Source organism: Chiloscyllium punctatum, chromosome 27 (genome assembly GCF_047496795.1).
Source record: "Chiloscyllium punctatum isolate Juve2018m chromosome 27, sChiPun1.3, whole genome shotgun sequence".
NCBI lineage: Eukaryota > Metazoa > Chordata > Chondrichthyes > Orectolobiformes > Hemiscylliidae > Chiloscyllium > Chiloscyllium punctatum.
The window spans coordinates 25,771,494-25,784,184 of record NC_092765.1 but is presented as its reverse complement, the minus strand read 5'-3'; the positions used below and the strand labels follow the sequence as shown (position 1 = coordinate 25,784,184).

At 40.0% G+C, this 12,691-nt stretch overlaps 1 protein-coding gene across 1 annotated transcript in view; it reads left to right on the top strand.

The window, feature by feature from the left end:
- clic4 (chloride intracellular channel 4) overlaps window positions 1–12,691 on the top strand; it is a 149,100-nt gene that overhangs the window by 57,872 nt on the left and 78,537 nt on the right. Inside the window, exon 2 of the mRNA XM_072548355.1 lies at window positions 4,667–4,776. Within this exon, the coding sequence (XP_072404456.1) occupies window positions 4,667–4,776 (110 nt within the window). The remainder of the gene's footprint in view (window positions 1–4,666; window positions 4,777–12,691) is intronic.

Below are 12,691 nucleotides of genomic sequence, written 5' to 3'. Positions count from 1 at the left end.
GTTGTTACAAGGTCCACACACATAAACCAAGTGATTTTATTTGATCAGTTATTGATAAATTCAACACTCCTTGTTCAGCATTTAGTATACTTGGTACAGAATTTATACAACCTGTGATGCTTGATGGCTTTGCAATTACTTGTTTGGATTTAGTAAACACTTTTCTGAGGTTGGGTGGTCATGGGGTGACATGAGGTGTAGGTGACATGAATGGATATTTGTATCATGCGATTAGTGACTGAGAATATTGCTGTATATTCATTTTGGCATGATGTGATTCTACAGCCTCAGAATCTGACAGTACCTGGTTAGGTTCCTGCAGATCTGTGCTGCTATGCGAGTATCACCCAAGCAATTTGTAAGCTTACTCATTTAAGAATTGCAATGCTGAATCTTTGAGGTATGCCAATAAAAAAATGGAGATAAAAACTTCCCACAGTAGAATAGCCACAACAACAAATATGCTTAAAAGCGAGTTGCCTACTTTAAACCCTTTGTTCTTCCTTCTGTCGGTGGCGATCTTCCAACAGAAAGGCCAGCTTCCTGCCACCAGCAGGTTGTTGAGGTTTCAGAACAATCCATTCTTGCAAGGGTTAAGTTGAATAGTTTCGTGTGACAAATCCCTGGGTTTTCTTCTGTGATTTATATCATGGTACTTCAAGCCACACACAGAAATCAATTACATTAAAAGCTCAGCACCAGGAATTTACCTTTTGTTACAACAGACACATGGAAAGAGATATTGGCATCTAACTTCAGAGAGCTTTAAACATGATCATAATGCACGCTGAGAGATGTAATACCAGAAAGCCCAAGAGTGGTTTCACATAAAATAGATTAAGTCAGGAACAACTGCAATAACATTTAATCTTCACTTCAGTTCTCAGTCTCTTCATTTTGCCTCAGAAAAAATGGTGCTCAGAATTAATTACAAAAGCAGAAAATGCTGGACAAACTTGACACGTCCTACAGCATCTGTGGAGAGAGAAACCGAGTTTGGCAGATTTGAGCTATATCATCTTCAGTAGAGACGTCAGCTATTCCAATGGCCACTAAGTTTCCCAGAGGAGAATTGCTCTCTGAACACCTCAACTAGATATGGTCATCTCCTGAAGATCCTTCTCCCGTCTACTGCTCCTCCTCCTTTCAGTACTGCTGTATATTGCCTCTGATCATTTTCCCTGCCATGTTGTCATCCAAAGGGAATATAGCAATTGACCTATGGCTAGGAGAATGTAATTTGTGTGGAGTCCTTGAGATCTGTGCTATACCACTCCAGATAGGCACCAGCAATTTTAAATAATGCCTGAAACCAAAGACGCTCAAAGATTCCCACATTTGCAGCAAGACTCAATAAAACTAATTTGTAATTAACCTGAAAGTAACTGATATCAGATTCCTTTTGATAACACACGCGGAGGGTACTACCATGTGTTCAGTTCTGCCTCTTTAAGAAATAGCAATAGCTGGAGTGTTCATCTCCAAAATGGAAACACTGACATTAAATCAACTGCTACTACCATGTCTACTCTTAATGCGTCTAGTGATCCTGCCTGGCTGTACTTTGGAATCTGGTTAAGTTAACACACCAAATGTTTGTATGTGTCACGGATGCAGTCTTGGAGGCAATACACATCTAAGTGTTTTATCTTGTGCTTTAAGCTAGTTCTGTCACCATTCTGGAGAATTTCTGGGTTGAGTTTGTCTGCATATGTACTGCCCCTGAGGCTGTAAGCTCCTAATTTCTAACTATGCTGTTCAACTCCTTATGCACTGTAACACTCCTTCACTGATATCAGTAGGGAGTTGTTCTCAAATATGCTCTCTGGTGCAGTGTCTAGGTCCTCTCTCTTCACATGCTCATTCTAGGTTGGTGTCTCTCTCTTTCTAATGTCTGTTACATGTTACATCATTACTTACATTAATTTCAAAATATCACATGTAGTATTGTGAAAACAGGCACAATGGAGCTCACTATCAATTGGATTGTGACAGAAAATCCACCCAGTAATATGTGCGAAATGTGATGGGCAGCTAACATTATAAGCATCTTGCATCAAAAAGAGGATACGTGTTAAGTGAAACAGGAATCAGCAACAACTGGGCTGCAATGGCACCCAATGCCACAGTTATTTTGTGCTTACAATTGACTGATGCTATAACATTAAGCCAAATAAAGATACAAGTCCCACATTTCCTATTTATTGTCGCCCTTTACCTTTAATAGATAAATTCTTACTTTTCAATTAACTCTGTTAAAAAGATATATGATATATATCAGCCCAGATATTCAATCATCTGCCAACCCTGAATGGATTACGAATTATCCACTTACCTTTACATGACTTTTGCATTGGAGATTTTGGGACAGGGTTTCCTGTATGGAATCCATGAATCTAGTGATGAAAAAGACCTTCATAGCAACTTTGGCCTCCTTTTTTTTAGCACCCTGTCCTGATTTTATAGTTTAAATGTCCAGTAGCCACAGTGGAATGGTAAGTACATAAGGTGAGTGAGGGTGTTGGGGCAGATAAGATGCAATGTGGTTCATAGGGAAGAATTCCAGGCAGTAGAGCGCCAGGTGGGTGAGGTATATGGGATGCCAGGTAAATAGTGTGGCAGTGTGTCAGTTAAGTTGGTAAGAATTTAGTGCCAGTGAGTGCATCTGGTCAGGGTGGCAGGGAGAAAGACTTTCAGGTACACGATAGGGTGTAGTAGAACAGGGTGTATTGAGTCCAGCAGATTGGTGGTGTTGGTTTGAGTGAGTAAGATAACAGGTCTAATGGAACATAAGAAATAGGAGCAGAGGGGTGGCATAGTGGCTCAGTGGTTAGCACTGCTGCCTCAGCACCAGGGTCCCAGGTTCAATTCCAGCCTTGGGCGACTGTCTGTGTGGAGTTTGCACATTCTCCCCGTGTCTGCGTGGGTTTTCTCCTGGTGCTCCGGTTTCCTCCCACATTCCAAAGATATGCAGGTCAGGTGAATTGGACAATCAAAACTCTCTTCACGCAAGCTAGTCAGACACTTGAACATGAATCAAATTACACGGTGCTTTTACTGAGTTAGAACACCAGCCTCCGTCTGCCAAGCACTAAAACCCATAGTGTTTGGTACATTCATCAGAGGGAAATGGGTCTGGGTGGGTTACTCTCTGGAGGGTCAGTGTGGACTTGTTGGGCCGAAGGGCCTGTTTCCACACTGCAGGGAATCTAATCTAATCTAATCAAAGTAAGCCATTTGGCCCATAAAGCCAGCTCTACAATTCAACAAGATTGTAGCTGAGCTGCCCCAGGCCTCAACTCTTTCCTGATCGCTTAGCTTATCATAGACCTTCACTCGCTCACATTTCAACACTCTGTCTGCCTTCTTTCCAAATATTTTGAGTCATTTAGCCATCACAACTCTCTAAGGAAGTGAATTCCAGATCTTCACTACCCTCTAGAGAATGAATTACTTTGCATTTCAGTTTTAAATGGTTCTCCCCTTATTCTGTTACTGTATACCTTAGTTTGACATCTTCCTACTGGTGGAAATATCTTCTCAACATTTAGCCTGTCAAGTTCTCTCAGAACCTTATATGTTTCAATAAGATCACCCTTCCTTGGACTGACAGTGGGGTATGGGGTTGAGATTGCTTCGTCAGGCTATTGTTGAATCTAAGGTCTGGTGAGTTGTGCAATGGGAATAGGTGGTGCTTGTTGTGTCTTGGAGTTGGTAGGTAATGGGTTTCAGGTGGAGGGGTATTATATCAGCATTTGGTGAGGGGACAGTGTTAGTTCTAGTTGTGAGTGTGGGGGTTTCAGGCTGTAGAGTAGTCAGGGTTGTTTGTTTTATGTCGTGAGTGAATGTCAAGGCAGAGTGGTGTGAGGGATCGGGAGTGTATTTGGAAGAGGGGACAGTGGTGCTGTGTTGGGTTCCACATGGTCCCAACTTGCAACTCCAGTATGCATTGTCCTGATATCAATCTAGCCATTGGAATATCTTTGCTTATGTTGTTTGCCTCCGTTAGATTGTGCTTTTGCATCTGCCTCTGAACAAATTCCTGACCTAATATCTCTTAATGTTGTTCACTGTTAAATTCATAACTTTTTTTTCTTGATGGGAGAGACGAGGATGGTTGTATAACCAGTGCTCGGTGCTTCTCTGCTATTCATATTAAACAAGCAGTATCTCTTTGTCTGCTTAAACATTTGATTATGTTGCCAAACCTGTAGTCCAGAGGATCACTAACCCATGGCAGGGACAATGTTGCATCTGATCCTACACTATCCTCCCTTAGATAGTATCAAATAATTCAGCACATACCCACAGATAAAACGGGGGACAATAATAATTAGTATGACAAAGTGTTCATTGTCTATCACCCAACATGGCCTCCACTCTCTGGCCCATTCAGTTACGGCAATAATGTGTTATGGCTCTCTGACTTTTGATACTGCCTAGTGATCTTCTGCTGTATGGTGATGCAATAGGTTTAATCCTACAATACTGTATTGAAGACATTTTTGGTAAGAACTATCAGAAGAAAATATAATATATCTGGAAGGAATGAAGTGCCCTTCACTAACATAACCAACATATGCTGTACCAGCATACTGCAATGGAAAACAGAGTTGTTCTGTGGCACTAATAATGTTTGTTTTTTTTTTGTTTCATTGTCCTGCAGGCTGGAAGTGATGGAGAAAGCATTGGTAATTGTCCATTTTCTCAACGACTGTTCATGATCTTGTGGCTGAAAGGTGTGGTCTTCAATGTCACAACAGTTGATCTGAAGAGGTAAGGTTGTGAGCGGATGTCCACAATATTTTTAGATTTTAGGCCCAAAGACCTGTGATATACATATGCTGCTGGTGCAATGTAAATAAATGCTACTTCTGTTGCTGGACAATCAGAACTCTCTTCACACAAGTTAGTCAGACACTTGAGCATGAATCAAATTACACGGTGCTTTTACTGAGTTAGAACACCAGCCTCCGTCTGCCTCTGAGCAAAACTAAAAGACAATGTGAAACTAACCAATTTGCATTGTCATCAGTTTTACCTGGGGTGGGATTTTCTCCTGTTCAGTCCAAATGAATTTCTTTGTTGTAACAGGTGATGTTTGCCTATTCCAAAAAGCACAGCATCAATGGACTTCCTTTTACAGAAATTGCTGTGTCTTAATAACTCGTTTCTTGCATTACAAGAGTGGTTGCACCTCAAAAGTACCTCATTAGTTTTTTTTAGATTAGATTACTTACAGTGTGGAAACAGGCCCTTCGGCCCAACAAGTCCACACCGACCCGCACCCACCCAGACCCATTTCCCCCTGCACCTAACACTAAGGGCAATTTAGTGCACATTTTTTGGACTGTGGGAGGAAACCGGAGCAAACCCACGCAGACACGTGTGCAAACTCCACACAGAGACTCGCCTGAGTCAGGAATTGAACCCAGGTCTCTGGCTAACCACTCTGCCACCGTGCCGCCCTAAAGTTGTAAAGTCCTTTTGCCAAACATACGTTGTGAAAGTTGCTATATAAATGCAGTTTTCTCTAGGTTGTTCAGTTTGAATTCTGTCACACAGAAGAAATGATGCACAGCAGGGTTGTTCCAGATATGCCTGGAGTCTTTAACCACCATTCTTATTTCTACTGGTACCACTCAACAAGTGGCAAATCCCCCTTCACACAGCTCAGTCTTTCCAATAGCCTCATCTTACTCATTACAGAAACAAAATCTGATTTGAAAAGGAAACTCTTAACTAAGAATGTGGACAGAAAAATGGGTAGCATTTGTCGGTGAGTGGAAAATAATCTCCATGAAACTTGCTTCTCATGTAGCTGAAGTGATTCCTAAGTTAATTCTGTTCATGGGGGTAGTTGAGCTGTAGTTCAGTAACATTGAAGATTAGGGAACACCCTAAGACTGTTCTTTGTGTTTCATGACCCAATATAAGCACTGGCTTTGTTTTTAAAAAAATCAAATTGCCACATTAACATTTTAATATCCGAATTCTCTCAGCAAGAAGAGAACTATAAATTGCTCTGTAATATTTATATTAATCAAATTGTTTGAATATTTTAAAATTATTTTTAAAAGACTTCCCATTTAAGAGTTACATCTTCCAATTTTTTCTTATGTTAAATCAAGGATGCAGGTTTGTTCTTACAACATCCTGAAGTGGATTAGCCTGGCAGTACATAAGTTATTTATGCTTGCATTACATTATGCTGACAGGAACACAGCCTTGAATGCTAATTTAATCCGCTGATGGCAGCAAAAAAGATCTTCCATCTGGGGCGAATGTAGTACAAAGGAAATAGTACAGTACATAGATATTAACAAAATAAAGCTACAACAGCATACGATGCATGTCTGCAACTTCAGAGATTTCTATTAATCTATCATCGAAAGGTAACCATTTCCTCACAACACAATAAATTACTTTAAATGAGTTGTTATTGCATACATATGGCTTTTCCCTGCTTGCTAATTTACCAGAGGTGTTAACTCAGTGAAAATAAACAGGATGCCACCTGCATTAAAATAATAGACAAAAGAACACTAATGTCTAGCATCTGATCAGTGACTCATATAGGTTTTTGTGTCTCAGTATTTGCATTGAATGCTATGTAGGTTTTATGTCATTCCTAATAGTGGAGTCATATTTCAGAAAAATAAGTTTTTTCAATGATAGAGCATTATTCTGTCCAGCTTTTGGAGTAGGTTTACTCTTCCTCTACATGAGGACATTGGTTAGGCTAATGTTAGAATATTGCATGCATTTCTGGTCTCCTTCCTATTGGAAAGATGTTGTGAAACTTGAAAGGGTTCAGAAAAGATTTACAAGGATGTTGCCAGTGTTGGAGGATTTGAGCCCAAGGGAGAGGCTGAACAGGCTAGGGCTGTTTTCCCTGGAGCGTCGGAGAATGAGGGGTGACCTTATAGAGATTTACAAAATCATGAGGGACATGGATAGGACAAATAGACAAAGTCTTTTCCCTGGGGTGGGGGAGTCCATAACTAGAGACCATAGGTTGTGGGTGAGAGGGGAAAGATATAAAAGAGACCTAAGGGGCAACTTTTTCATGCAGAGGGTGGTATGTGTATGGAATGAGCTGCCAGAGGAAGTGGTGAAGGCTAGTACAAGTGCAACATTTTAAAAGGCATTTGGATGGGTGTATGAATAGGAAGGGTTTGGAGAGATACGGGCTGGGTGCTGGCAGGTGGGACTAGATTGGTTTGGGATATCTGATCAGCATGGACAGGTTGGACCGAAGGGTCTGTTTTTGTGCTGTACATCTCTATGACTCTATATAGTTCCACTGGAAATGATGCACAATTCCAATATGGCATGACTCCACTATATCAGAGCTGATGATGCTCTCACGTTTTCTTACTCATTCCTCTTAAGCTGCAAACATGAGACCCCAATACATTTTTTCTCCCCCATACCTTCACTAATTGCTTTTTCCAAATCCTTTTTGTCTCAGAACCTTGTTGTGATGATACAAAATATTAATCTTTAAATCTCGACTACCTTTTGAGCCCAGTACTTTGGTTCGAGAGACAAAAATTTAAAATGAACTGAGACTCCTCAAAATGGCTGCCAATATCGCTTGATATCAAAGTAACCAAGCTCAACAGGAATTTACAAAGGCGTGTCTAACTAGCATGGTCGAAGTAGTCTACCACACCTCAAAATGGCTTTTTAAGGGTAATCACCTGAACATTAAAATACATCATTTGGAATAGCCAGCTCACAGTCTAATATTCAGCTGTATCTTGGGATAAGACCTCATGCCTGCAGGTATTGCTGAAACAAAACCATTCTCTGAAACCCATTATTGCAAGAAGAAGGATTGAAACCTCCCCATCAGTCTCTATATTCCCAAAAGGTAATCTTTAACAATGGGCCATTGGATTGCTTTGTTAAAAGAATGGTTGGTCCCCCCTGTGGCTCAGCAGTTAGTATTCACACTAGTATTGAATATAAACTTGTGGCTTTTGCTGCAGAAGACTAACATCTCGGACCACCAATCGCTGCATAATCCATCAACATCTGTCTCACTCTTCAATACTCTCTGCAATATGTTGGGCTACATCACAGAAATAGAGAATTGAAAGATAAAATGAACTTCAAGTGCCAAAGCACCCACTCTGTGAAAAAGAATTGATTGCAGTTTTAAAATAACTGTCTCCATTAGAACCTTGTGCAATTCCCACCGGAACGTCAAGATAACATTTGAACAAATAATTCCTTCACTGAAGAACAGTAACTTCTTCTCAATTACACCCTGACTTAAGATTAGCTTGGTCTCTTTCCACAGACGCTGCTTGACTTTGTGATTCCCAGCATTTTATGTATTCTGTATAGATTACACATTTTGTCGTAATTGCTCCTCTCCTCACCCTTACATGCTAGTATGTTTGTGTTATAGGATTTAGGATGGATTGTTCCCTTTTTTTAATTAGTTTCGTATTTTACTTGAGTGAGTTTACAAATTCGTTTAATTTTAAATAGTTCAGTCAGGCTTGACCTTAGTACATCTTAAAGTTTCTATGGGGGGAGAAAAAAAGTGTTTAAAAGTTCAAACATTGTGATTACCAAACTCAGGACTAAAGAGGGAGAAATGTATTCATTGTTTCAGACTTGGTTGTAAACTCCCTCAAAACTGCTAAATAGTTTATCTTGCAATCATTTTCACTCCCTCTCTAATCATCATGTTTGAATTCCCAAGCTTATATCTTTAATCAATATGTTGTGATTTGAGCTATCACATCCCTGCTGTTCAGCCTTGATTCCACCTTGTTCTATGCCTGTACAATATGCTGAACCAATAATAAATATATACAAGTACGAGAAATTTTAGAATGCAAAATGCCATTCAGCCTATTGACCGTCATTGGCCTAGGATACTAAATTTGCCAGTCTAGCATCTAACCATGCTACGATCACCCCATCCAATGCTATTAGGGACCTCTTTGATAGAGATGTATGGTTTGCAATACTTATGGCAGATACATTTGATTTGACTTGGTAGAATTATCAAGGTCCACTTCTGAATACATTGGGATTTCAAATTGGGCTGGAAATTGGTCAACCCTGCCCAGTCTGGGTTCAACCAGTATAAACTTTGGTGTCTCCTGCTGTAGATGTTGTAATGTTTAACTACCCTGCCGTTTGGAATTATAGCTCTCCAACTCTGCCTATCACATTATTCCAGCTATATATTTGTCTCCACATAAAGAGGTTCCTTCTCATGTCTGAGCTAAATTTAAATTCACAACATTTTAGGTCTGACCTCTGGTCTTATCATGCAGCTTTGTTTAAAATTTTTATAGGATATAAATGTGTCAGCAAAAGCTTTTAGTGCCATGGATCGTGCCTTTGTGACAAGAAAGAAACAAGTCCTGCGTAAGACTACAAACAGCGTTGACTGTGTTGGATTTGTTTTTTGCTAAAGCCACAAAAGATGACATGAGGAGAACTTTGAATGTTCCTGAGTAAATGCTATTCAGATATTGTAATGTTCAACGGGTGAGGCAAATTCTTGTCCTGATTTTCCAATATTACCCTTCAGTGAACTGTGGATGTGGTAAATAGCAATAGGATTCAACAGTAGATCATAGATTCTAGTTCTTGGTCACTGAACAGGCAAGACAGAGAACCCATTCATCAGTCTCCCAGTTCTGCAGTTCTGCAGTGTAAGGCTTTGTGCGTGCACTGAGACCATCTGTTGCCTCGAATTCTTTCCTGTCATAAACACATCATATTTTCTCCTAATTGGAATAGCTGTCTAGTAAAAGCTGGACAAATCTCCAAAACTTCACCTTGAGCATGTGTAAGGATCTAGTGTGATATTGGTTATAGCATTTCTGAAAGTATCCAGAAAGCTTTGAGATTTCTTCCCCCTGCAAATCTGTTAAGAAGGTCATTGAGTCTTACGGACAGATTCCAACTGGAATTAAATAGCTCTTCAAAACTAAAGAACAAATCTCTGAAATATAGCCCAGTTCCCTGATTTTTTTTTTAAAGTTTGATTTGTTAAATATTCATTTGGAAGTTAAAGGGGTGAGTTCTGGCACACAATTTCATCGTAGAGCTATCAGGATTGGACTGACCCTATCCTCACTTGTCAGAAGTTGCCATTGTGGTTAGGTGTACAGTTAGACATTTCACCACATCACATTTTTGTTTCAGCTGTCTAGCCCAGTTCTCTGGTATTTCATTGGCCAAGTTGCTGGGTGGGGGGAATGGGAGGAGAGGTACAACCTACTTTTATTTTGAATAGAACTTCAAGTAGAAATCTCTACATCAACCTAAAGATAAGGGGGTGTTCCAATTAACAGATCATTGGAAAAACAGTGTAGCAGTAACTCAGTGCTATACTGAAACTTTAGTCCGAATTTTCATCTCAAGTCTTGAGAATGGGACTTGAAGGCACAGCCTTCTGACTCCAGGACAGGAATGCTACACCATTCAACTCAGCATCAATCTACCTGCAACTTGAAATCTCTGTATTTTGCACTAGTCTGCATCTCCTTGTTATTGTGGTTTTATAATACACTTTGCCTTCATGAGTTGTCCATATAAAATAGTTTTTAAAAATCCTTTCAAATAGGTACAATTTTATATTAAATGCCATTCATCTACTTTGAATTCTCAATGCTTACCTCTCATGCACTCTAGACAACAAAAGTTTTCAACAGCTATTATGATCCAATTAAGTTTCAATCATGGAAACTTTAGAAATTGTATTAGTTGGTCAAGATATATTTGAAAGATTCACTATGTCTATAGCAGTATTAGAATACATGAATTTTATGCCAATTTTCTAGACAAAAGCAATTACTGTGGAACATTCAGCATTAACAATAAGAGTGAGCTAACAAGGTAATTGAAATACTTTCCATGACACACTAGTTCTAAGGCAGTCAGAGACCTCATAAACTGCAAAGAATGTGTAACCTTCCCTGCTAGAAGTTACATGTTAATTAAAGGCAGCAATGTTATAGATCACCTTGTAAATGTTTTCTGTGAGAAGCATTTTTTTTTGTTGTGGATTTGGTGGCATGACAACAGGGTCGAGCTGGAAAAGATGTTCCATCGAATCAACCTGAATTTTGCTGCCACTGAGACAAGTAAAGACATTTTTCGAGGGCTGTTTGTCGCTTACCCAGAGGCTAATATGTGAATTAGAGTTCACAATTCAGCCCAAACTCCTGGAGCATTCCTGAATGGCCCGTAAATCGTGGGTTATGCAGGAAACTATGGTCATTTATTTTTGATGTGACCTGACATAGAAAAAATAGTGAAAACTGTCATAGTTGATGAATGAAATTCCTGTTGTTTCTTTCCGGATTTGCAGGAAGTGTCTGTTCCCTTTAGCCGTGGACTACATTGAGTTCTTGAGTAAAGGATGTGTTTTTCAAAGAGGCCTATGATGTTCCATCAATGTACAAATGTAGACTTTTTCCCTGCCTTAGTATCTGTTTCATGATACATTCTCTTCCCTTTGCTCCACAATTGGCAGCTGATTCTTCAGCTATGTAGGCTCTGCACTCTGGAATTCCCTCCTTACATCTTGCTACCATCTTTGTAAAACTTTCTTGAAAATGCCAGACTATTTGACTAAGTTTTTGGCCACCCAAAATTTTGTTTCCTTCTTTGGCTGATCATTCATTTGAAACTGTTTGGCATACTTTTCTGCACTGGATGACCAAAATAAAGTTAATATGTTGAATTAACACTGGTTGGAGTAGCAATGCTGAAAAGAGGGGCTGAACGTTCTTGGGAACGTTATGTGTTAACGGTTAGGAGGAGCAACATTTTTCAGTTGCACACTTCCTTCTGTCGCTAATGTCAGTGGAAGATTGACTAGGATTCGAAGGCAAGGGTATTATATTACGGCTGTCCTGCCAATGTTTATTATAAGAAATATTGTTGTGCATTTCAGATCTTGGGCCAGGACATGTAATATTAGAAGACAAGACATGCTCTCATCACTATTGCCCTTACGTTAAAATCTAGCAGCTAGGCATGATGCCACAGCTATCACCTGGTACCTGGTTTATTGTGTGCAGTTCTGGTCACCACACTATAGGAGGGATGTGGAGACTTTGGGGGGTGCACAAAGATCTTGCCTGGATTGGAGTGTATTAGCTGCAAGGAGAGGTTGGACAAACTTGGATTGTTTTCACTGTTTGCCCATACTGCAAGATAGTCAAGGGAAGTCAAACTGTGCCTACTTTTGCAGCAGTCAATGTGCTGGCGTCCTGAGATTTAATGTCCAGCAGCACAGCCACAATCTTTTGCAGCTATTGTGAAATGGTAAGTAAGTTAGTGAGTGTGGGGTTAGCAAGGATGTTGGTTAAGGGTTAGAATGCCAGATTGGTAGGGTGCCAAATAAATGATAGACTGTTTAGGGCTGGGTTGTGGGCGTTGTCAAACTTGCTTTGGTGCTGATAAAGTTTTGGGCCCCTGAGGGCAGTGGGCAATAGAATGGTGTTAGATTGGGGTATTATCAGAGTTCCGAAGGTGTAACAGGTCAGGAGGAAGTGCTGGTAGGTGTGTGTCCAATAAGTTGGAAGTCCACCTTAAGGGTTACTCAAGATTTAGGTTTGGTTTTTAATTATCTAATATTTCAGAGGTATGTGTTAGCTTAACAGAAGCAGAACCTTCAAAATTCTCTGATGTTGTGGGGGTT